This window comes from Aotus nancymaae, unplaced genomic scaffold (assembly GCF_030222135.1).
Source record: "Aotus nancymaae isolate 86718 unplaced genomic scaffold, 86718_ANA_hifiasm-v0.15.2.pri h1tg000043l, whole genome shotgun sequence".
Classification (NCBI taxonomy): domain Eukaryota; kingdom Metazoa; phylum Chordata; class Mammalia; order Primates; family Aotidae; genus Aotus; species Aotus nancymaae.
In genome coordinates, this window is record NW_026988457.1 from 4,368,675 (window position 1) to 4,395,350 (window position 26,676).

The window sequence follows — 26,676 nt, forward strand, 5'->3', positions numbered from 1 at the left end:
ATAGCATCAGGGAAATACAAATTAAAACCACAGGAGACAAAATTATATACCATATAATTCTACTTATATCGACCTCAGAAATTGTCCATACTAACCAGTAGTGCTAGACGTCAGGATAGTGGTTTCTTCTGGGGAGGGAAGAGAGCCTGGTGATTAAGAGAGTGCCCACGGGAGGGTTCAGTGTAGTACTGGTAATATTCCAGTTTTTGACCTGGTGGTGATCGTAGGAGGGCGTTAAGATAACTCATCATATACGTATGAATTATATACTACTTCTGTGTATTTTGTACCTCAATATAAGTTTCTAAAGTATAATAAAAACTTGATTCTTCTCTCAAGTCTAACTTTTTAATGAAATGTTATTTTAAGTCATTTACAATGATATCATCAGCTTTTATCTGCTGCTAATTACTTAAAACCAGTTGGTGGAACTAGGTTGAAGATGTTTGGCCATCCAGTTAGAATGTCAATCCCACCTAGGTCCAAACCCTGTGAGTAAAAAAGACAAAGAAGCCAGAATCTTGCCTTTTCACCTGTTTTCAATTGGCAAGAAGAGTGAACAACTTGAGGAAGAGGAACCAGAGTATTACTTTTTTTTTTTTTTTTTTTTTTTTTGAGACGGAGTCTCACTCACTCCATTGCCCAAGCTAGAGTGCAGTGGCGCCATCTTGATTCACTGCAATCTCCGCCTCCTGGGTTCAAGCGATTCTCATGCCTCAGCTTCTCCAGTAGCTGAGATTACAGGCACACGCTACCCCTCACTCCTGGCTAATTTTTTATTTTTAATAGAGGCAGGGTTTCGCCGCATTGGCCAGGCTGGTCTCAAACTCCTGACCTCAAGTGATGCACCTGCCTCGGCCTCTCAAAGGGCTGGAATTACAGATGTGAGCCACCACTCCCAGCCAGAATGTTACTTTCTTTTTTTCTTTTTTTTTGAGACAGTCTCACTCTGTTGCCCAGGCTGGAGTTCAATGGTGCAATCTTGGCTCACTGCAACCTCTGCCCCCACCAGGTTCATGCGATTCTCCTGCCTCAGCCTCCCGAATAGCTGGGATTACAGGTGCCCACCACCACGCCCAGCTAATTTTTTGTATTTTTAGTAGACACGGGGTTTCATTATGCTGGCCAGGCTGGTCTCGAACTCATGACCTCGTAATCCACCTGCCTCAGCCTCCCAGAGTGCTGGGATTACAGGCGTGAGCCACGGTGCCCAGCCACAGAATGTTACTTTCTGAGGGGAAGGTAACGTATGTAGCCTCTGGGCATCAGGCTTCTTCTGGACAAATGTGCATATTCACTGACCATCTAGTATTTGCGAGTAGCTTCAGGAATCATCGATTAACATCCTATTAATTCTATCTAGTGTGATTTTTTTAATTAAAAAAACTTTGATTAGGAAAAGTCCATTTAGACTGTATTTCTTTTTGAAAGATAGGCAGCTAAACTTCACACAGTATATTTAGTAACCAGTCCTCATAATCATATTCCCTCTGATTTTTTCCTTAAGAGACTTTGTAGTAGGAATAGGCATTGATACACAAGCATACTTTACATCTGCCACTATAATTATCGCTATTCCTACTGTCATCAAAGTCTTTAGCTGTCTGGCCACTCTGCACGGTGGTAACATCAAATGATCCCCCACAATACTCTGAGCTAATACATAGAGGATATCATTTTGTATATTGGATTTTTTTAAACCAAATACGTATATTTTTCAGAAAAACATTGCCAATAAAAGTCTTCGTCCCCTTTTCTTTTCTTTCTCTCTCTTTTTTTTTTTTTTTGAGATTCAGTCTTATTCTGTCACCCAGGCTGGAGTACAGTGGTGCAATCTCAGCTCACTGCAATCTCAGTTCCCCAGGTTCAAGTGACTCTCCTCCCTCGGCCTCCTGAGTAGCTAAGACTACAGGCGCCCACCACCACGCCCAGCTAATCTTTTGTGTTTTTAGTAGAGACACAATTTCACCATGTTGGCCAGGCTGGTCTCGACCTCTTGATCTCTGGAAATCCACCCACCTTGGCCTCCCAAAGTGCTGGGATTACAGGCTTGAACCGCCGCGCCCAGCCACCCCTTTTCAGAGTTAAAAATTGAGAATAAGTGGACCCTATGTAACAGCCTTACATGATCCAATTTAATGTATACGTTTCAGTTTCAAGTTGCAACATTAAACTCTCTTGAAGAATACGTGACATAAAAATTAACCAAAATGAAAGCTCAGTCTTCTCTTTCATTTTACTCAATTTATATTGGCTAAGCTCTATCTGTGTCTTTCTCTAGAATGTTCTTTTGTCAACTATGAATAATATTTATTTGCTCCATGTATTCAGGTTCATCAACTTGGCTGTGAAGTTGTTGTCTTGCTACTGGAACTTAATCCTGACCAAATAAATCTTTTTAATTGGGCAATTGACCGATGCTACACAGGTTCCTACCAACTTGCGTCTGGCTGCTTCAAAGCCATAGCAACCGTGTGTGGAAGCAGGTATGAATTTTTATAAGCAGTGATGAGTGGCAAGTATATTTAGGGTTACTTTTTGTGATATGCATGATTGAGACCTGACTGTTTTGCAACTATATGAGCAAAGTAAATTCTATGAGAATATAAAATGTTCTGTATATCCCCAGCAGGTAAACTACTCTCTGTAAGGTTGCAGTTCCATTGGTTTTTTTCATTTTATCAGGAAATGATTTGTTGTTATAGTACCTTTCTTTTTAATTGCCTGGAAATTCACAGTGAGGTATTACAGCAGGATTTGAAATGACAAAGAAGATACATTATAGGAATTAAAGGAATGTCTAGAAATGTTTGTAACAAGGGTGAACTATAGCCCTTCAGCCATCTTTACAAGCAATCAAACCTAGGAAGTTGCCTAAAATTTTTAAATTCACTTTATCCAAAACTTCAGAAAGGAAGAAAAGAAAATATGACACCAAAGGTTCTGTAGATTATAGTTTTAAAACCAGTGCCTTTGTTGTGTAAATTAGTCATTCACTGTAGCCGTTCAGTATGATTTGTGTACTGAAATAAGTTCATAGCTATGATGAGAGGGTTAATAAAGGTTCTCCAAGTTGCAAAGCTATTCCCAAGAAAGAGCTTATATATCAGAAAAATTAAGAGAAACCAGCTCATTTATTTTTGAAAATATTCATATAGACTGTCAATTTTCCTTTTTAATTAAATGTTGCACTTTAAATAGCTATCTTGAGCTACCGGATCAAGAGAATAAAAGTGAATTAGTTTTAAATTCCAATCTGTTATTGGTCTAAGTTAATAAGAACAGTATTTTGGTAGATGTCTACTTTTAATAAACCTAAAATGAGCATACTATTTAGAGAGACAAGTTTCTCCTTAAAATTTTTATCTTTCTTTTATAAAGATAGTAGATAACATTTCATATCTGAAGCTTTCATTTACCATAATCTTAGTAGTAGAGTTTTTATTATAGATTTTAATCTCCAAAGTTAGTGCAAATGAATGTAACCTAAACTGTCTGATTTTCCATAAAGTTTTATTTCCTGTTATAAGCATCACTAAAAAATATACTTTAGGACATTACCAAAAGAACATTGTTACAAAAATCTCTTTCTCCAGAATGCTTTTTTTAAAATTTTCAGATATTTCAACATTCTTAAAATAAAGTTTTTTCCACATGACCCTTTGATTTTAAAAATATTTTAGAATCCATGACTTGGACTTCTTTCTTTGACAAGAATAAGTTTCACCCCTTCACTGCCCTTCTCCCAGTGAACTTGGCTTGAACTACCCTAATCAAATTTATTGCATTGCATGGCCATCTCATAAAATATCACACTGCATTTCTCTGAATAAATCTAGGTATTTTTCCTTAGGGAGCACAAATAAATGCTTAATAAATTTAGCAACATAGTCTCAATTTCAATAATATCTCTAGTGACAAAAATATTAGGTCATAGAATCTTCTATGTTCCAAGTATTTTTTAAGATATCATTGTACACTACCTTGGCTTCTTAGACAAATATTGCACATCTATTTGGATTCATGACAGTCATCTATTCTGAAGGAAGGGTGGAGGGCAGGGAAACACAGTGGCTTGACCCCAACTGTCCAGATAGTGACCAGCGTTTCTGCTATTTCTCAACAAAGGGCATATTCAGAATTTGAAATTTCAGCTGTGGCCTAAATTTGCTCCTTCCCCATAAATTCTTAGCCTGTGTAGTCTAGACAAGCCTCCAGAGAGGCCTGAGCAGTCATTGTGCTTGTCTTTGCAGTACTTTTGTCGAAAGCAATTGTGATATTTTCAGCTCTTGCTTGATTTGTCTTCTGTAAGTTTGCTTCTAAAAAGCAACTAAAGACCTTATCTTATGAAATATGTTTCTGAAAAGTCCTATGCAAACTGAATCTATTTTAAGTTTCTCAAACAAGTTATCTATGCAGTAACTCCTACAAGTCATTTTCTAAAGCAAAGAATCCTTCTTGTAAAATAAATAATTATCTCCTCCTTTTCAAATAGGAATGATTATATCCTGGATTTATTTGTAGAAGAATATGACAGTTTGTAAACACCTTTATTTTTTAAGAAACCACTCATAATTGACTTTAAAATACCTAACATTGAATATTTTTAAATGCTCTTGTTGATTTAAATTTTCTACTTTAGTTTTAGAAAAGAGAATTTGCCATTTTTGCATAATTAATATATCAATGTTCATTAGCTGTGGCAATGGGGAAAAATAGTTCTCTACATCCTTGTTTTTGGTTACTTTTCCAGCAGTAAAGGACCATGTGTGAGTGTGAATGAGCGAGTGTGTGCAAAACTCTATAGCTATGCTATCTATGACTCTGGTGATATTAGGAGATAGAAAGTCAGAATAGAACTTGAATAGGACGAGAGGAAATGAGGATAAAGATAGCAAGTGATGGTAGAACTGGCAGTATTAATTTTGCAAAATTTTTCATAGAATATGTTAATCTATTTGATTAAAAGCTATTAAATACAGCTCATTTCTACAATTTAGTACAAAAAATTGTTTATTTGTCAGGCAGCTTTAGTTCAAAAAACTCTTTGGCTTCTGTATGTGTCCTTATTAATTTTCCCCTCACTCCAAATGAGATTAGAATAAGATAGATAAGGAAATTGTGAAAGAAACTAAATGACTTTCCAAGGTTATAAATCAAGATAAATTGTGTATTAAGAGTGTAGGCCATTTCTAATCATAAGCTTAATGCACCAGAATTCTCTTCACATTTTAATTAAAAACATAACAATTTCATTATTTTTACTTTTACCCTGCAACACACTCTTAAAACATGTTGAATAGATGTTTTAGAATTGTATGTGAGAACAAAGTACAAAGTATTGATTTTTAAAGAATTTTGTTGGATTTATTTTCGGTGGTGGTTTTCGTTGGCATTGTTTGTATGTTTGTTTTTCTTTAAGTTAACGTTCTATAAATCTTTCCTAATTGAAGTCAGGCCTAGCAAATTTGAATCCCTAAAAGTAAATGCCCATTTCTTCAGGTAATAACATTCATCTGTCAACAAGGAAGACGGACAAAGTTTATGATTCATAAATCCCAATCCCACTACCTAATTGATGATAAATAGCCTTATTTAGTTGCGTCAGCCACCTGGAGTATTTCAGGAAAGCAGAGTTGGGAAGCTGGGCTCCGGAAACATACCATCTTGGGTTCAATCCTCACTCCACCTCTAATCAAGCTGTGTGTTCTTGAACAAGTTACTACAGATGCCTACCCACTAGTAAAATAGGGTTAATGACAGGGTTAGAGTAATGATTAAACAAAAACAAACTGTTGGTCTAAGGCCTGACACATGGTAAATACCCCATAAACACTGTTATTCAATAGTTGTTGGAGGAGAGCAGCTGTGAAGTAATCCCCTCAATTAACTAGTGAAATCTTTCTCTTCAGAATACCTCAGAGCCATCCTGACCTTTGTCACTTAGTACTAGGTAAGCCAGAGCTAGCGGGCATTTCCCAAATTCTTCAACATCTCCTCTCTTCCAGATAGTTTTATTTCTTGTTTCCTTTTTGAGTCATGTCTACCTCCCATATTTATTTTATCATTTGATTTTTATTTGGTATGATCACAGCTGTCTTTATTTATCTTCTACCCTTCCTCTGCCTATGCTGAATAATTAAATACTGAAAGGTATAAGATTCCATTTCTCAGCCTCTTTTCAACATCTAAGTACAGACATTTTATTTGTACTCTTTTGCTTATTTGAAATTCCTCTCATTGTTTCTTCCTCTTGGTTTCTTTTATTTTCTGAATCTGTTATTCTTTCAATGTTATTGCTCATGAATTTTATTCATAACATTCAACAAAAAAGTAAATGCTCTAATTACAAGGTCAAGTGCATGGCCTTGCCTAGTAAGAGAGAGGCTGAGGCTTTGTCTGTCCCTTTCCTGCTTTTAAATTCCCAGCAATCCAGCAATATATTTGGCATATATATAAATGTATTAGTATTAAATTCCAGTATCAGAAGACAGAGATGTAGGTAAAGCATCTCTGCTACTATAAGGCTCAGAAGGGAGTCTCCTTTCTACTTTTATAGTTAGAAAGGTCTGTTCCGAGATACAGCAGTTTGTAACAGTTCCAGATTACACTGGCTATGAAACGCACTGTTGTGGGCTGTCTAGGAGACTCAGAGCATTGTGGATAAGAGCTTGAATTGTTTGAAGTCAGACTTATCTAGGAGTCTGGCCTCCACCACTTCTACATGACCTGAAGCAAGTACTTTTCTCTAGGCCTTGAATGCTTGTTGTGAAGATTAAATAACAATTCTAAATAAAGGTCTTGGCACAGTACCTGGTACAAAGTAAGCACATAATAACATCATTGTCACACATTTTTCAATATTATTCTTACACTCATTATCATCCTCACAGTAATCTGGGGGTAGTTCCCCAGTTTTTCCCATCAGACCCACCAAACTTATACTGTGGTCAGTTAAAAATACAAGTTACAGAAAAGTAATCATTTTGGAGTGAAAATTAATAAACCTGTTTTGGAGGGGAATATAGCAGTATCTGCCAAAATTTTAAATGTGCCCTTTGACCCTGTATGACCTCTCTATGAATTTTTTTCTAAAGAAAGGCCAGCACATTTGGTGTTTGTACCACATAATGAAAAAGTGAAAACAGTCTAAATGTCTATCAATGCATGTCAAAAGTTGGATTCCCCAGGAAATAGACTGAGATGGAGATTTGAACGCAGGACATTTATTAGGGTGTGCCCTTGGGGTCAACATCTATGGGGAAATGAAAGAATTAGTACTGAGAAGAAAAAAGAAACCTCAGTCATTCCTACTGGGGCTGCTGCTGGGGAACAGCTATGATCTTGACCTAAGCAAACCTCTTTGGCTGAAGGCAGTTCCCAGAGAAGGCTTCAGATCCAGGATTCAGCTGCCATTAGTTTAGCTGGAGGATTTAGTGCCTCATCCTGAAAGAAGGATCTAGATGACACACCACAGTACCCATTACAAGAGTAGTAATTTATGATATGTTCCTAGTATGGAATATGTGGCAGCTATTAGGAAGACTAAAGTGAGCCTTATAGTTCAGGAAAAAGCAGATCATCAAACAGTACAGACAGATAGTATAATCACATTTATGTTTAAAACCCTTTGCATTGAAGGAGAGGTATTTTGATGCAAATGTTCACATGTAGACTTAGAAAACAGCTGAAATATCAAAATGTTGACAATAATTGCCTCTGGGATTAAGAATAACAGTTGAGAGAATGAAAGGACATGAGATACTTCGTATTGTATTTTATTCACCTACCTACAAGCAACACCAACTTGCAGCCTTGTGAGAACCATCTTTAGGGTGGACCCTCTAGCCCTATGTGTTGCTTGAATCTTTTAGAAGAAAAATATATTCATGTATTACTAGTGTCATAAAAATTAATATTTGAGTAATGTTAAAAGAAGAAAAACTTCTTCATGTGTTTAACCAATTCTTACTATAATTTCTCACTGAACTTAATGTAAAATGGGATATATTTATAGTAGGACATGACTTTCTGGAAGGGTGATTCTCATTCTGTTTTCTGTTGCTTATAACAGAATACCTGGAACTGGATAATTTATAGAGAAAGCAATTTATTTCTTACAGTTATAGAGGCTAAGTCCACGGTCAAAGGGCCTCATCTGGTGAGGGCCTTCTTGCTGATAGAGACTCTCTGCAGAGTCCTGAGATGGCACAGGGCTTCACATGGTAGGAGAGTTGAGCATGCTAGCTTCTCTTCCTCCTCTTATAAGGCTACTGGCCCCACTCCCATGATGTCTGTCAGTCCATTAATCCATGAATAGATTAATCCATTCATGAGGGCAGCCTCATGACCCAGTCACCACTTAAAGTCCCCACTTCTCAATACTGCCACATTGGGGATTAAATTTCAACATGAATTTTGGTGGGACAAACATTCAAACCAAAGCAGTGATTGTTCTAAAACAGAACTTCTTAGACAATGTAATTGTGTAGAATCAAAAAAAAGAATCCCAAGGAAAAACAGCTAATATGTTTTTTCACCTTCAAACTGTCTTTTTCTTCCTGGTTTGTTTGAAAATAAAGAAAGAAAATAGATAGTAGTTACCCACCTTCTACATATAAACCGTTCAATAGTTCAACTCAAGCAGGTGCAATGGTTCACACCTGTAATCTCAACACTTTGGGAGGCCAAGTCGGGAGGATCAGGAGGTGAAGACAGCAGTAAGCCATGATCAAGCCACTGTACTCCAGCCTGGGTGACAGTGAGACCTTGTCTCAAAAAAAGAAAAGAAAACAAAAAGTTCAACTCACCAGGAGTTTTCTACCTGTGACTTCTTTTCTGCAATAATCTAAGTAAATTCATATAGTAAAAAGATGACATCTTTAAATAGTATTACATAGCAAGAAAAAATGGATTTAATCCCTCTCTTCTATATGGTTATACTGCCAATTGCCGCATAATCTATTCTCTGCGTTCCTCTCCCCCCATCCCACACACACTATCAGTTACCAAATCCTGCTGATTTTATTTCCTTAGTGTTCCTCAGATCTCTCCCTTCCTTCTGTCTCTACTGCCTGAATTCAAGCCCTCACCAGTTCCCATTTGGATTCTTGTAACAGCTTCCACTCTTGGCCCCGTACAGTCCATTCTCCACACAGCAGCTAGTGTAATTCTTTAAAAAGTGAATGCCATTGCCTCCCTCCCCGTAGCAAGTCCTGTAGTGCTTCTCTGAAACTTTTAGGGTGAAGTCCATAGGATGGTTATCTTCTGAACCCACCGACTGCCCTAGCCTCACCTCCTATTCCTCTACTTGTTTATTGTATTCAATCTACTACACAAAGATTCTTCCCTTTTACAATAGGTATCATGCTGTTTCATTCTTGAAATCTTTCAAAATGCTGTTCTCTATCTGGAACACTCTTGTACTACCCCTTCCGTGACCTGGCTAATGTCTCCTGATGCTTCAAGATGTCTTCTCTTCAGAAAAGACCTCCCTAACCCCACATCTAATATAGGTGTCTCATCAGGATTCTTGTAGCATGCTGTGGATGCTCCCTCCATAACACTCAGCAGAACTAGACTGTACAGGTTGTCTCCGTGACGAAACTATAAGCCTTCCTTAAGAATAGAGAGCAGCCTTGCTACCTTTGTATCATTGGTACTTTGCACATTGTTCCCGATAATTGTTTGGCACTTAATAAATTCAGAGGAATCAAATGAAAATATTAATTCAGTGAGCTATTGAGAAACTTAGCATGTGTATCCTTTTCTGTCTTTTTCACTTGTCATTGGTTTTCATTAAAATCCATTTGCATCATGTAGACTTTTGTGTTCTTTTATCTTGATGTTCCAGTATTTGATTTTAAATGAAAATAAAGTCATTTACCATTATCTACCAATTAATAGCAAAAGAAGGAGGCAAAAAATGGCCAAATGGGGGTGGGGATGTCATCAATAAGTGACCAAGGTCAGCATGCCAGCTAGAATTTTAAGAGGTAACAATCTAGCTATGCTGTCTTATAAACCATGCTTTTTTGTTTCATTTTGTTGTGTTTTTAGGAACTATCCCTTCGACATAGTGACATTGTTGAACCTTGTTCTATTCAAGGCCTCTGACACCAACAGAGAGATTTATGAAATCTCCATGCAGCTCATGCAGGCATGTATCATGTACTACCATAAGAAAATATCCATCCTCGAGTTTAGAAAATAGAAATGGTATTTGATTACCTAATTGCCGTTTATTGATAGGCCTTTGTTAATTTCTGCATATCGTTTGTGGCTATGAAGAGTGAGAAAGCAATTATATATATAATCTTTTTTAAATATACTAATTAAATTATATAATCTTTTATAATATACTAGTTCAATATGGTTTTAAAATAGGCATTAATTAGTTTTGTTACTTTTAACCTTTGTTAAATACAAATGCTACTGAGATATCCAGCTAATGTTTTTCATACAACTTTTCACTTTCCTACCTCTTTATAGATCCTTGAAGCAAAGCTTTTTGTATACTCAAAGAAAGTTGCTGACCAAAGACCGGGAAGTATTCTCTATGGAACTCACGGCCCACTGCCACCCCTCTACAGCGTGTCACTTGCCCTGTTGTCATGTGAGCTGGCCAGGATGTACCCTGAACTTACACTCCCCCTCTTCTCAGGTACCAGGCAGTAGTCAACAATGACATATGGGATCATTTCTTTGCTCTAAGTAATTTTTCCTTTTAAATTCTAGTTTGAGTTATGGCCGGGCGCAATGCCACTCATGCCTATAATCCCAGCACTTTGGGAGGCCAAGGCAGGCAGATCTCTTGAGGTCAGGAGTTCAAGACCAGCCTGGCCAACATGGTGAAACCCCATCTCTACTAAAAATACAAAAATTAGCCCGGCGTGTGGTGCATGCCTGTAATCCCAGCTACTTGGGAGGCTGAGGCAAGAGAATTGCTTGAACCTGGGAGGCAGAGGTTGCAGTGAGATGAGATTGCACCACTATATACCAGCCTGGGCAACAGAGTGAGACTCTGTCTCAAAAAAAAAATTTAGAGTGATAATTAGTGATAGTAAGTTTGTAGATCAGAATTACTATGGGCTAGGTCTAGTTAAAAATGAAAGTAAACTCAATAATTTTTTTAAATACAAAAAATAAAGTTCTTTATCTAAAACAGTGTAGGTATAAACATACATATGACATATGCAAAGATGCTTAGATTCATAATACGAACTTCTACATACATTATATATATAAATTTACCAAAGAAATTAAATTTCCACAAAAGCTAAATATGAACAGTGTAACTTATAATACATACAGTTGCTGCAAGTTGTTTGGTGATTGTGATGATAGTGGTGGTGTTTTGTAGCTTGTATTTTGCTACATATATAAGTTATTAAAAGTTTGAATTTTTGCACATTCTTTACAATCTTCATAAATAGTTTTTGTGAAAATTTATTTTTAAAGAATTACATTTGTCAGCTAAGTTTTTGCCTAAGTTCCTGTGGCACTTTGTCCTCTTTTTCCATCTCTATCACTGCTTCACCACACCTTGTCCATATCCGCCTCAGTCCTTCCCTGCCTCTGCATACCTGATTACAGTTCATCCTCCATGCTGCAATCTATCCACTATGCAAAGCCAAATATGTACAGCACTTCTTAACTCAACCTTCTCTGCCCAATTATCCTAAAAATAACTGATAACAGCCTACAGTTAGTGAGAGGATAGTAGGTACTAGGCTCTGTGCTAGGCACTTTATGTACATCGCATCCATCGCTTAATCTTTACAACCGCTGGTGTAGTACAGTGGTTAGAACAGAGGCTTTGGAGTCGGGCAGGCTTTCTCTAGTTGTTTGACTGTGAGCAAGTCATAGAACCTCTAAATTACATTCCTCATCTGCAATAATAATGACTACCTCATAGGATGTGAGGATTAAAATGATCTAATGAAAACCAAGCAGTTGGCCCAGTCCTGGTATGGAATTATCACAACTGCTGGCACTACCAGCATCGCTATTTTACAGATGAAAAACTAAGGTTTAGAGATGTTAAATAATTTGCTCAACACCATATAGCTAAGGAAGCAACAAAGTCAGAATTAAGTCTAGCTCTGTCTTCCTCCAAAGCCATTGCTATAAAATTAGAACTCCTTAGCCAAGAAAAAAAAAACCCTCCTTTTTTAAACTTGCTTTCTATCTTTTCATCCAAGAATCCTCTATTCCAATCCTACTGAATCTTTGACCAATGATCCAGGCCCTCTTGTAAATCTTTGCTTCTGTACATGCTATTGAATGGCCCTCACCCCTTCTTCCTAACTTCAGCCTTCCTTAAGATCTAATTTAACATCCTCCTCTACTGTGCAAACCTCTCCATCTACCTGAGGCAGAGTTAGTCTCTTTTTTGTAATACCTGAAACAGTAGAGAGACCTATGAAAAGCCTTTTTAGAAAATTAATTCTCTTCTTGCAAAACTAAAATTTATTATCCACTTCAACCAAGATTTGAGTGCTGCCTACATGCTAGGCACTGTGCTTGGGTTTCAGGAATACTGAGGGAAATAAAAGTCTCCCCCATCAAAGGTTCATAGTCTGGCAGTAATGATAGATGTGCAGTCAAGCCAGGCATGGTTGCTGATGCCTGCACTTTGGGAGGTAATCTCAGCACTTTGGGAGGCTGAGGCAGGTGGATCACTTGAGGCCAGGAATTTGAGACTAGCCTGGCCAACATGGCGAAACCCAGTCTCTACTAAAAATACAAAAATGGTGGTGCACGCCTGTAGTCCTAGCTACTCAGGAGACTGAGGCACGAGAATTGCTTGAACCCAAGAGGCAGAGGTTGCAGTGAGCTGAGATGGTGCCACTGCACTCCAGCCTGGGCAACAGAGCAAGACTCTGTCTCAAAAAAAAAAAAAAAATGCAGGTTTTTAAAAAAGAAAAATACTCAATGTATGAGACATAGCTGAGGGAATAATCAATTATTGGGCCAGGAATATCAGGAAAGACTTCCCAGAGAAGTTGATGTCTAAGCTGTAGTTTGAAAGAAGAGTAGAAATTTGCAGAGCAGACAAGTAGTTAACAGACGTTACAGACCAAGAGACTATCACATATACATTGGCTTAGAGTCATAAACTAGCATGATGTAATTGGGGGATTATATAGAGGTCAGTTTAGGTAACATAACATGCAGGAATGGGAAAAGCTAGAGATGGTCATGGGCAGACACATAGGCCAAAATCATATCTTGGAAGGCCTTGTGTACACTAAGGAGTTTGTAGGCCAGCAATCTTCCACCCATGCTTTTTGAATTCCCCTTCAGAGCTCTGTAAACAGAGAGAGCATCCAAGCAAGTGGCTGGGGTTTTGAAAGCCACTGATGAGCTGCAAACAAGAAGAGGGAATATCAAGATCAGAATGCATTTTAGAAAGCCTGGTTACAGTAAGGAGCGTGGATTAGTGAACATCCAGTCTGGAGAGAGGAGGCTAGTTAAGAAACAATGGCAATAGTCCAAGTAGGAAATAATAAATGATAAGGGCCTGCACAAAGACAGCCCTATGAGACTAGAGAGGAGAAACCAAAGTGAAAAGTTGCCAGGCAAATGCACAGAAGAGAATGCTACCATGATATCAGGGAGGTCAGTAGTGATAAGCCTCCTAGAAACCCAGTGCAGGGAAAGGAGAAGGTTTGGGGCAAGGCAGGGATCGGGAGCTCAGCTCTCAGGATGTGGAATGCAGGCCTCTGCTGGACTTCCTCCCTTATGGATGAGACTGGACTGAGGGGAGGTCAGCACTAGCAACTCACAGGAGGAGGGCAGGGATTAGAGTCATGGGCACAGATGAGATCAGAAATGGAGAGAGCACAGAGTGGAAAAAAGGGCCTGGACACTTTTGCAGACTAGTCCAAGGAAGAGCAGAAGGGTGAGAAGGATTGGAGGGAGAGCATGCAGGAGAAGGGTTTCATGGAAATGTAGAGGAAAAAGAGTTTTAGAAGGATAGAGTGAGCAGTCCACAGCCTCCAATGCAGTAGAAAGATCCCAGAAGAGAAAGCCTGAAAATGACTCTGAGTTTCAAAATTCATTGGCAGCTGTCAGTAGTTTCTGCAGGGAGGTAGCAGCAGAAGCCAGATCGCAGTGGCCTGGCTGAGAAAGAATGTAGAAAGAGAGGCTGGCTCTCCAGTGGGGTGCAGAGTCAGAGGAGGAGTTTTAAGGATGAGCGATAATTGCAGCATGTTTATTAGCTGAGAGGGAGAGATTAGTAAAGTGGGAGTGGTTCACAATTCAGGAGAGAAACAGTCCAGCACATTTAACGAGATCAGAGGCTCCTATGAGTTTCAAGCAAGTTCAACCTACATTTCCTTCAAGAATTACCTTTTGGCTGTTTTGACTTACAAGAAATTACTTTTTTAAAATAATACAGAAAAATTAGGAGGTTATAATAGATTCCAAACATTTGTTTCTAATATAAACCCTGTGGTGAAATTTTTATTGCCTGTAATTTCAAGTGACCTAATTACTTGTAAGCAGCCAGACAAGTTGTTCAGGTCCCTTCCAGAAGAGCATCCACCGATGTTGTCTCACATTTTATTTAAAGTGTTTCTGGAGCGGTGAGTAGGGGGCTGTTGACATGTCTATGGCATTTTTCTTTTCTTGTTCCCTTTTTAAAAGGGAACTACCCTTGCCTGTCCAGGAGCTACCTGGGAGCTTGGGATACCTCAGACAGACATCTCTACTCTCTTGGTGCTGATGTCTGTCAGACAAAATGCAGCTAACATAATAAACAAGCAAATTATGTATAACACGTAAGAAGGTTATCTTTGCTACAAAAAGTCTATAGATTTTTATACCATTGTTAAAAGATAGGTCTTTTTAATAAATCCTCTCTCTCTCTTACTGGTTTTTGGGGTTTTTTCCCCCTCTCCAAAGTCCAGATCCTTCTAGTGGAGTTTAAATAGTTCTCCCACCATAAAACTGTTCTAAGTCTTTGTGCCCAGAAGTCATTTTTCTCCACCAAATCCCCAAAACACTCTGTTTGTGCCTTTCTGGTGTCATTTGTCACTGCTTCCCTTACCCCAGAATGACTCGTCAACATAATTTGTCTGAGTCTCTTTCTTACGTACAGGAACTGCATCATTTGTCAGTCTTTGCTGTCTTTGTCGTGCCTAGCATAGTGTCTTGCACCTAGAAAACACGTCATACTTTGGGACAAATGAGTGTTCTGATTTTTTTTTTTTTTTTTGAGACGAAGTCTTACTTCATCTCACTGCAATCTTCACCTCCCAGGTTCAATTCATGTCTCACTACAACTTCCACCTCCTAGGTTCAAGCGATCATCCTGCCTCAGCCCCCCTAGTAGCTGGGATTACAGGCACAGGCCATCATGCCCAGCTAATTTTTGCATTTTTAGTAGAGACAGGATTTCACTGTGTTGGACAGACTGGTCTTGAACTCTTGACCTCAGATGACCCATCCGCCTTGGCCTCCCAAAGTGCTGGGATTACAGAATGTTCGGATTTTATAAGGATTTGTGTATGTGATATAACAGTTGCATACATCAGTCACATCCATAAATGTAGAAATTAAGTAAATTTTGAAATTTTGACATGTATAATAAAACATAATAGCTTAGCACTGTCTGATTATTATATACAACATTATAGTCTTCAATATAAAACAATTATGATTTTAATTTTAGGAAAAGGCCCAAATCAATTAAAGCTGCTGTTTCAGAGGATCCAGTGAATTATCTTAGTATAATTCCTGGCATCTGTGTTGTTCTATTATTTAACAGCCATGAGCCCTTTAAGTGAGATTGCATCGCCACACTGTATCATAACACCTGCATGAGACCAAGCTTTCTAATTTCCCTGAGGATAAAACACCTTCTCTAGATATGAGAAATAGGTGATTACATCGGATCCTGCTGCATATACATAAAGCTATGCTTCTCCATCTAAGAAAGTTTATTTGGATTATAAAATGAAATGCTGCTGGCAGTGAAACAATGCCAGAATGCTCTGAGAGAAAGTAATGGTAAAATGTGACTGGACCAGACGTAGGGCTTCACTGTTTGGATTCACTTGTTTCACAAGGGACACACAGCTCTTGGCAGTCACCTTCCACGTGCTTAGCAGTTTTCAAGAAGACTCTGAGAACTAGATTTATTCTTCTTAGAGATCCACATGTCACTTTTTAACAGACAGTGTTTCATGGAAGACTCTTTGTAAAACACTGAGTTAGTGGAAAGATAATCATTGGTGTTAGAATGATCCTAACAATTTGTGAGAGCCTGCTGGATGATAGGCGCCGTGCTGAGCGTGTTGCATTTATTATGATTATATTTTTTAGTCATTCCAGTAGCCTGATGTGGGTCCTTATCAGTCCCATTTTACAGATGAGGAAACTGAGGAGCAGAGAGGTTAAGTAACTAGCCCAGAGTCACATGCAGCCAGTATGTGGTAGAACTGGAATCTGAACACATGCCCTTTTGACTCTGAGTCCCTTATTTTGTCCACACTCTAATATACATCTTCCGCTAGCAGCGGATTTGCACTCACTCCACTTATACCAAGCCTGTGCTTGCCCCACATTGCTATACACTTACCTGCACAGGGCACCAGATGTGGAGCAACAAGCTTGCAGACAAGCCTTGGTTTTATGATTCTGTAGCCTGGGGGAGCTACTGTATATGAAAATGCTTTGTAAATGTAGGACACTGTTCAGCCTGCAAGTTGGCATTTGAATTTTCATTTATTTTGGTGGAATAAGATATGGATGGCTCTCTGTCCCTGCAATTCTCTTTAGAGGTAAGCCAGCGATTCCCCACAACACACCCCAATGGGCGCCAGATCATGCTTACCTACCTGCTGCCCTGGCTGCACAACATCGAGCTGGTGGACAGCAGGCTCCTCCTCCCAGGGTCCAGCCCCAGCAGCCCAGAGGACGAAGTCAAGGACCGGGAGGGCGATGTGACTGCTTCTCACGGGCTGAGAGGAAATGGCTGGGGCTCTCCAGAAGCCACATCACTGGTCCTGAACAACCTCATGTACATGACGGCCAAGGTAAACTGAGGGGAAATGTGCCAAGTAGCATGACTCTATCATCAGAAAAAACCCTGGGTTAATCAAACCCCATGCTTCAAACCCAGGGAAAATGGGATTCCCTTAAAATCACATGAATGGGGATAAATCGTGGTGATGGTTGCACAGTAATATGAATGGACTTAATGCCACAGGCTGTACACTTAAAAATGATGATAATGGGCCACGCGTGGTGCATCACAAGGTCAGGAGATTGAGGCCACTAAAAATACAAAAATGTGGTGGCACATGCCTGTAATCCCAGCTGCTCGGGAGACTGAGGCAGGAGAATCACTTGAACCAGGGAGTCGGAAGTTGCAGTGAGCTGAGGTTGCACCCCTGCACTCCAGCCTGGTGACAGAGTGAGACTCCATCTCAAAAAAAAAAAATGGTGATGATGGTAAACATTCTATTATGCATATTTTACAGCAATTTTAAGAATAATAATAAAAATAAGCCTAAGATATTAAAAATTCACATGAATAGGTATTGTGCACAACTGATTAGTGCATTATTAATTACTGTTTACTGAAAGATGGCATCTTTCTGATAAATGGTACTGTTTCCCCTTTCTTACGATTTTGAAATGTTCATGATCCTCAAAACTACTTTCAGTCAAACATTTTGCCTCCTTACAGTTTTCACACATCTCTTGGGCTTGTTTTTATTTTGTTATAGTATGGAGATGAAGTTCCTGGGCCAGAAATGGAAAATGCTTGGAATGCTTTGGCCAACAATGAGAAATGGAGCAACAACCTGAGGATCACCTTGCAGTTCCTGATTAGCCTCTGTGGGGTCAGCAGTGACACAGTTCTCCTGCCCTATGTAAGTGTCTCTCAGACCTTCAAGAGTAATTATTCCTGCAGGGACTCCCATGTGCAATTTGCAAGTCAGAATGTGCTCTTTGCCCCAGCTAAAATAGAAATGTCCAGTTAGTCACATGAATCTCCTGTGAGCTCATCCAGATATTACATAAAAGTTCCCTTCTGCCCCCTAGACACGGGCTATGTGTGCTAGTAATGCCTCTGTCATCTCCTTGCTCTGAGCCTTGGGACACAGAAACCTATTAATATAGGGGGTGGATATTTTTCTAGCAGTTGCTGAAAGCTGCCTTCTGTAAACATTAGACCTACTATGTGAGAGACACAAGTAAAATGTTGTATTATCACTAATAAAAATATTTCATGTTTCCATCTTGATGCTCTTGAAACAGAATAAAAAAGCAGAGTATCCAGTTTTTTCTCTTTAAATTCAAGTGGTAGAAGAGAGAAGTAAGCACAGAGAAGTCCTTTGGAAATGTCTGATATTTACTCTTGGTATTTAAAAGTGATAGGATCAACAGAATGGACAGCATTTTTAAAACCCAAACTCAATTGGCATTTCTGTGCTGGTTGTTTTTGTGACAGGTTTATGCATTCCTGCTGCTTTGAGTCACATAAGCCTCACTGCGGCTTGCAGGGCTCAGGTTGGACCATGAGGCCTGCGATAATGTGGAGCTTTAATCCAGAGTTATGTTTAAAATTTAAAACCATAAAAACAGCTAAAACTCATTTGTTTCTTGGGGAGAAGAGAATAGCAGGGGACTGAATTCTGTTTTAAACAAAAATAGCTGCAGTTTTTTTCCCAGGGTTTGTATAAATAAAATTATTTCTGAAGGTGAGACTTTGATGGCAAGTTTTCAGTTTAGATGGAATTCACTTGCCCCAAAAGTGACTTTTTAAAACTTAGCCATTAGAAAAGGCAAGGGCTTTAAGAACACACTGCTGTCAGATGTGCAGGTGAAGAGAGGTGAATTTTAATCCAAGCCCTTTGTTCATCCTAGGCTAGCACAAAGATTAGCTATCAGGGTGACAGCTCCTGCATGATGACACGTTTATCTAAATGAGAGGTTTATTGGTCTAGCGTTCTTATGGACTAGGCTCTGTGAAACATCCCTTGTTTTCTTTTTTTCTTCTCAGATTAAAAAAGTGGCAATATACTTGTGCCGTAACAACACCATCCAAACCATGGAAGAGCTTCTCTTCGAGCTGCAGCAGACAGACCCCGTGAACCCCATCGTCCAGCACTGCGACAACCCACCCTTCTACCGCTTCACGGCCAGCAGCAAGGCCTCCGCAGCAGCCTCGGGTAAGAAGAGCAACTGGACAGACGCCTGGTCACAGATCCCTGGGGTTTCCTTTATGTAGATTCCAGAAAGGATATGAGACTGTATTTGTTACTTTTTTCTTACTCCTGCGTGTGCATTCAGTTATGAGATGGCTTAAGAATAACTGAGACATGGGCTGGGTGCAGTGGCTCACGCCTGTAATCCCAGCACTTTGGGAGGCCGAGGCGGATGGATCACTTAAGGTTAGGAGTTCAAGACCAGCCTGGCCAACTTGACGAAACCCCATCTCTACTAAAAATACAAAAGATTCAGCGGGCATGGAGGTGTGTGCCTATACTCCCAGCTACTCCCAGGAGGCTGCAGCAGGAGAATCTCTTGAACCCAGGAGACAGAAGTTTCAGTGAGCTGAGATTGTGTCAGTGCACTCCAGCTTGAGTTACAGAGCAAGATTCTGTCTCAAAAAAAAAAAAAGTAGAATAACTGAGGCTCTTAGGGACTGTAGGGTTAATGAAATGATCTTATAAAGATGACTGAGAATCTGTGTCCCAAGCATCCTCCATCATAGAACTTTGTATTTCAGGCTGATCCCAGCCAGGACACTGCAGTCACTCAGGAATTTCATTTCTGGACACTCCTTCTTGTATCTGGACCCTCCCTTGGCTAATATTCCCCCAGTGTTGACTAAAATACCCCTGCAAAAGTATTATCACTTTTGATAAATTGGTGTCTCAGCATCCTTTGATGAAATATATGCCGTCCTCCTCAAATTCCTTGAAGCCTGCCTCCCTTCTGCTGATCTCATGCAGTAACTGCCTTCTAATTCCCCCCTCCCCTAGTCTTCTGTGCTCTCCGTTCACCCTGCACCCTGCCACCAGAGCAGGGTTCTTACAGGGAAGCAGTACCACAGCAATCAGAAGCGCTAGGTACTTGGCCTTACTTCGCTAGCATTAGTTTAATAACTCCTAGACCCAGAAATACTAAAGCAGCCAACAGCAGGACCAGCCAGTATAAATAAGCTCATTACCTAAGTGGCCACGAAGAAGAGCTTTCAAGAATGTAGCCTCGTTTTATAAGAGTTAAGGAATTTGGTTTGACCATAACAGATGTCTATGATTCATTTCAGTGGTGTGGTCTTGGAAGGTTGTTTAGAATGTCTGAGATTGTGCAGGAGATGTAAGAAATCTTCCAAACATAAGATTTTACAGGAAATCTTTCCCTGGAATTACTTGAGACTTGAGCTTGACCCCTCAGCTTGCATCTTTGTCTAAGTGTTTTTCTTCCAATCCCATCTATAGGAACCACCTCTAGCAGCAACACAGTGGTTGCTGGCCAGGACAATTTCCCAGATGCTGAGGAGAACAAGTTATTGAAAGAATCTGATGAAAGGTTGGTGTACAAATTTGACTTAATATCCAGTATAGTGTTCCGCAGTAATCGATACAAAGACATCAATACAGGTTTGTGGAGTTTCATAAATTTTGCACATACATAAAAATCCTTCTTTGTTCTTATAAACCCAGACTTACTTCCCAACTCTACTCTGTATATTCCTAAAAATAACAATTATTTCCATGCAAAGTCAGAGAAGAGAAAGATTAAGAAGCGTGTTGTTCTGGTGGTAGAATTCCTCTTACCCTAGGGCTTAGTAAAAACCATGAGTTGTTCTGCTAGTGGGACCAGACCATCTGAAATTAAAGAGAATTGCCATGTGAAATTTTCAAATCTGGTTGTTGAATAATTTCTTAGAGATAGAGTAATCATCTTGAGGTGAGTTCTATGAAACATCATCATTTTTATTTTACTTTTGCTTTGTCCTGTCTTGGTTAACCAAGAACACCATCTTTTCCTGCCAAACAAAGTATCCATTCCCTCCGCATTAACTCTTTAATAATAATAATTCCCCCATATCTCAGCCTTCTTATTGCCTTGCCTATGAACTACTCATCAGTAGTCAAATCAGAATCACTCTTTCCTGCAATTGATTGTGAAGAACAGGAAAACAAACCAGGAGAGAAAAAACTCAAATTTAAAAAAATGAAAATTAGGATGATCCTGATGGTGTTGGAAACTTCCTTGGCTGAGCATTTTATAGTGAAAGGTAATGAGGGAGCCCTTTTACTGAAGAAATTAGTAACAAGGATGAGATCCTCACAAATTCATATTAAAGATAATTTAGGGCCGAGCACGGTGGCTCATGCCTGTAATCCCTGTACATTGGGAGGCCAAGGCAGGCAAATCACAAGATCGAGAGATTGAGACCATCCTGGCCGACATGGTGAAACCCCGTCTCTATTAAAAATACAAAAAAAAATAGCCTGGCATGGTGATGCATTCCTGTAGTCCCAGCTACTCGGGAGGCTGAGGCAGGAGAATTGCTTAAAACTGGAAAACTCAAGTTGCAGTGAGCCGGGATCACACCACTGCACTCCAGCCTGGTGATAGAGCGAGACTCCATCTTAAAAAACAAAAAAAGACAATTTAGGGGATCAAATAATGAAATAACTCACTTAGCCCAGAATGTCCTGGGAAGCCCACAGTGCTTCCCAAGCATCCTGAGGATTTCACTGTGTGCACTGGGACACAGCAGGGGCTGACGTGAAGAAGACCCGACACAGGGCTGCTGCCACTGGGGCTCTGAAGTCACCTTTCCTAATTCAGGCACCTGCCAGATTCCTCACTGAGCCGCTGTGTTACCTTTAGGCCGATGCTCATCCATACTGGCTCCCCTTCGGACAAAAAGCTCAAACCCAGCAGATCATGAATTATAGACCTTGTCCTTTGTAGTTCTCTAATAAAGGCCTTTATTTCTTTCTCCAGAATGAATAAAGGTTTTTATACTCCACATATCAGTGAAGGTAAAAGATTATTAATTGGCAAGTTATTTTTAAGTCTGTATTTGCTATTAATATTACCTTCTTAGGAAAACTACCTTATGATAAAAATCACATTGTTTCTCTAAAGATATTTTTACTTCCTCATTGGAAAATAACATTCTTGATCATTTATTGTTTCATCTGAGTTTCCCAACTGAATATTACTTGAGGTAGAAACATGGTAGATCCCCATATATTAACATCTCATTACAAAGGCCTCTCTTTAGGGCCAGAGTTCGAGTGTCCTGCCTAAAGTTTTTATTGGTGGCTTTGAACTTAAGAAGCCAGTAATCCCTCTAATATCAAGATCAGAGAGCATCTTCAAGAGAGATTTTCTCGTTTAGCTCTTACTCCTGCTGTCATCATATCTCTGTTCATCATTGGAAAGCCTGATGCAATTATCTGCCTATATATATAACACATATTCATACACATCAGATTCTCTTATATTATTTATCTAGCTATAATATATTGATTGATCATATTCAAATACATGTGCAAACATGTCTGTGAACGTCTATCCCAATGGATACCATTATTCCATCGATCCCATACTGCACCTATACTATTTCTCTACTATATTCTTTCTTTTATATGAAAGTAGGCTATGCCCTTGGCCTAAAATCCCTTTTTCTCTTCAATCTACTTATTACCCTTCCCTGCTTGTACCCTGTCATGTTGATATATAGGTACTTACAAACACGCTTATCTCAACCACCAGATTTTAATTCCCAAAGAACACAGACAGACCATGTATCTCTTACACCAAGCTTGTCCAACCTGAGACCCACAGGCCACATGTGGCCCAGGACAGCTTTGTTTTTTGTTTTTTGGTTTTTGGTTTTCTTTTTCTTTTTTTGAGATGGAGTCTTGCTCTGTCGCCCAGGCTGGAGTGCAGTGGCGTCATCTCAGCTCACTGCAACCTCTGCCTCCCAGGTTCAGGTGATTCTCCTGCCTCAGCCTCCCGAGTTGCTAGGATGGTGGCTAACTTTTTGTATTTTTAGTAGAGACAGGGTTTCACCGTGTTAGCCAGGATGGTCTCCATCTCCTGACCTGGTGATCCACCAGCCTTGGCCTCCCAAAACGCTGGGGTTACTGGCATGAGCCACCATGCCCAGCCCCTAGGACAGCTTTGAATGTGGCCTAACACAGATCTGTAAACTTTCTTAAAAGATTATGAGGTTTTGTGTGTGTATGTGTGCTTTTTTTTTTCTAGCTCATCAGCTATTGTGTTAGTTTAGACAACTCTTCTTCCAGTGTGGCCCAGGGAAACCCGAAGATTGGACACTCCTGTCTTACTCATATTTCTGTCCTCAGTGATTAGTCTACTGTGCTGCACCTAGTAGGCATTTTAAATTGTTTCTTTGATAAGTGAATGAAAATAGGAGAAACATAACAGCCACAAAGGTGGATAAGCTGTTCAGTCACCACCAGTCCCCTTTCTCTTACCCTCCCAGTAACCCATCTCAGAGGACAGCAGTTTACTCCTTTCTTTACAGTCCTTGTAAGCAAAGAGCCTACAGAGACAGTGTTGTTCAGGAACACCACCCTAGGCTGCTGTGTTATACCCCTCAAAAGTGGGGGCATCTCTTCCACCATATCCATGGTTGGGCTGAGGGAAGCACCGTGGAGTTGGGCAAAACAGCTGCCCTGGCACCATGTTCTTGACAACTAGATTAATGATCCTTTGATGTGACTCAGTAATATTGAATAACACTATTCCTACAGACAAAAACACAAACAAACCTTATAGCTTATAGTAAAAGAACATTAAAGTAAGAGTAAAAGAAATGCGACAAGCTAAGAGGAGGGTAAGTTAGGTGGTGTCTAAGTCCTGACCAAGGAAAACTACAACTTATCAGTAACCTAACCTTGAGGCCCCAGTAGCCAAAGTAAAAAAAAGAAAAAGCAAATTTTATAACATTCAGTGTTTTTTTTAAAAAAGAAAAAACTATCCAAGTTAACAATAATCTATTATACACTTCAAAATAGCTTGAAGAGAATAATTCAAATGTTCCTAGCATGAAGAAAAAATAAATATTTAAGATGATGGATATCCTAATTACCCTGATTTGATATTTATACATTATATGCATGTATCAAATGATCACATCTACTCTGAAAAATGTACATCTATTGTGTAACAATAAAAAATTTTTAAAAGCTGTTTATTAGAAATTATAACAGAAAGTACATCTACACTCTAAGATTTTCATGTAGTTTATTTTACTAGGCAACAAAATGAACATATACTTATTAAAAGAGTAGTTTATAGAAATTTTTGAAGTATGCAGAAACAATCTTACATTAAGTTTTGGTTTTTGTTTTTAAGATAGGTTCTCATTCTGTCACCTAGGCTGAAGTGCAGTGGCACAATCACAGCTCACTGTAGGCTCAACCTCCCAGGCTCAAGCAGCCTCCTGCCTCAGCCTCCCAAGTAGCTGGGAGTACAGCTGCCACCATACCTAGCTCTTTTTTTTATTTCTTGTAGAGATGGGGTTTCACTGTTTTGCCCAGGCTGGTCTCAAACTCCTGGGCTCAAGCAATCCTCCCACCTCAGCCTCCCAGAGTGCTGGGATTACAGGCATGAGTGACTGTGTCCAACCATAAGTATTTTCAATACATCAATCTTAATAAAATGTTTTTATAAATTTATATGCCCACAAAAGGATTTTTCATAGGAAACTAAAGCAGTACACCTCAGCTGTACAAATTTTGAATGACCTTTGTTAAAACAGATAATTTCTATCTAAACCAATAGTGTTGATATACCTAATATATATTAATTTACTATTAGTTCAGTTATCTAAGTATTATTAATTTGAGCTGAATCAACAAGGTAAAACTGAGGGGAACACTTCATCCTTCTGATTTTTCTCTTACCAGAGCTATTTTCATGATATATTTTTTAAGATGTGTACCTTTGAGGTTAAAAGACATCAAGGATTCTACTTAATCCTTGAAATTCTTCCAGGAACCACACCCATAGTAAGTTTCTTCAACCCAAAAAAGCAAAGGAAAATAACAGATTTTACACTTGGGAGTCCATTTTTTACTTTTTCTTTGCCAGACATAACACTTTGCTACACTGTGGTTTCAGTCTTCTCCAGAGCAAGGAGAACAGTCTGGAAGGGACTTGCTCCTCCCCTTTATTCCAGCCTCATAAATAAACTCCACCCAACACCCCTTTAGATCCAGCTCAAAAGGGAAAAGAGACAAATTGCCATCCATCCTGTAATTCTTCCCTGTCCGGACCCTCCAGAGCACGATTTAAAACCCAACACAGAGCACAGTTCCCCGGTAGCTGGAATTGCCGTGGCACTCTCCACCCGATGGAAACCTGCAGATGTGCTGTTCTTTCATCCCCTGCTTTTCTTCCTTTCTGAATGATGTCTGGGCTTACCAGATGCTTTTATCACTTTGCATTTATTAGCATAAATATGATTAAAGAACTTCTTCAAAAGGTAGTAAGTTTGTCCCTTTCCCAATTTATTTTCATCAATACCAGTCTGATTTAGTTGGCCGATTTGTATGAAACTAAGCCACTGTCTTAGATATTCTGTTCTTAGAGATTCACAAATGCCCAAAAGATATGACAGTGAAGAATGTTTGAGGTATGAAATTACTGGGGAGAAGATGGCTGTCAGGAAGGGGGAAACACTGTTGCAAATATCTAAGAAGTGAATAAAACCAACCTTATTATAGTACATTTCTATAATTCAGCAAATCCAAATCACTGATGCAGTACTCTAAAGTTATACATGTGGGACAAGATGGGCATCTTTATGGTATATCCAGGACTTTGTGCTGAAACATTACCGTTTCTCCACACATTCGTGAGGACAGCAATAGCCCTGCATCTTCCAGTGTTTCCATAGAGTGTTGATCTGTTATGAGTTAAGTCAGAACACCCAGTCAGTAGTGTAGAGAGACACACATATTTTGGCTTGAGTTTTCCAGATATTTCTAGATAGCCTTAGTACTTTGTTTTGACTACATATATATTAAGTTGATAAAACCTGCTGCGTATCATTTTATATAAAATAAATATAGACATACTATTTTACCCACACTGCCCCTGAACCACACCCTTGCCCTTTGTTTGAGAAATATGCTATTGATTTCTTTCTACAAATCCTAGGTAGAAGCATCATCACTAATACCTTACAGTTGGACGTGTCTTGCAGTTTCGGAAACACTCTCACATCCTTTCTTTTGATCCCCCAAACAGCCCCAGTAAAATAAAAGATGAAGTATTAGTATTACATCCTTTTTGCAGTAGTAGAAACAAGTTCCTCAAGGAGGTAGAGGCCTTGGCTGCGATCACAGAGCTAGTGAGAGAGAGCTCAGCCTTAAAGCCTCGTGTTCCGTGCTGGGAGGCAGCATGGCACCGAAGGCTTCCTGTACTGCCTCCTCCCTGTGGTCGACACTGGACCAGGTGTATAGCCTCACCTGCCCTCAGTTTCCTCATTGTAGAATAAATAATGCTTATCTTGAAGATGAGCAAGCAAGACTAAATAAGATGATGTCTATGAGTTACTATACTTCAGCATTTTTTCTTTCATTTTTTGTTTTTTTTGTTCTTGAGGGTTACTTCTTAACAACCCACAAGAGAGACCAGACCAAAGAGTCC

General features: G+C 39.4%; 1 protein-coding gene across 7 annotated transcripts in view; it reads left to right on the forward strand.

Moving 5' to 3' along the window:
- FRY (FRY microtubule binding protein) overlaps positions 1-26,676 on the forward strand; it is a 455,382-nt gene that overhangs the window by 341,888 nt on the left and 86,818 nt on the right. For all 7 annotated transcript variants that reach the window (XM_064361739.1, XM_064361738.1, XM_012465518.3 and 4 more), the window contains 7 exons: positions 2,332-2,486; positions 10,060-10,159; positions 10,492-10,663; positions 16,789-17,045; positions 17,742-17,888; positions 19,022-19,190; positions 20,466-20,556. In XM_064361739.1, the coding sequence (XP_064217809.1) occupies positions 2,332-2,486; positions 10,060-10,159; positions 10,492-10,663; positions 16,789-17,045; positions 17,742-17,888; positions 19,022-19,190; positions 20,466-20,556 (1,091 nt within the window). The remainder of the gene's footprint in view (positions 1-2,331; positions 2,487-10,059; positions 10,160-10,491; positions 10,664-16,788; positions 17,046-17,741; positions 17,889-19,021; positions 19,191-20,465; positions 20,557-26,676) is intronic.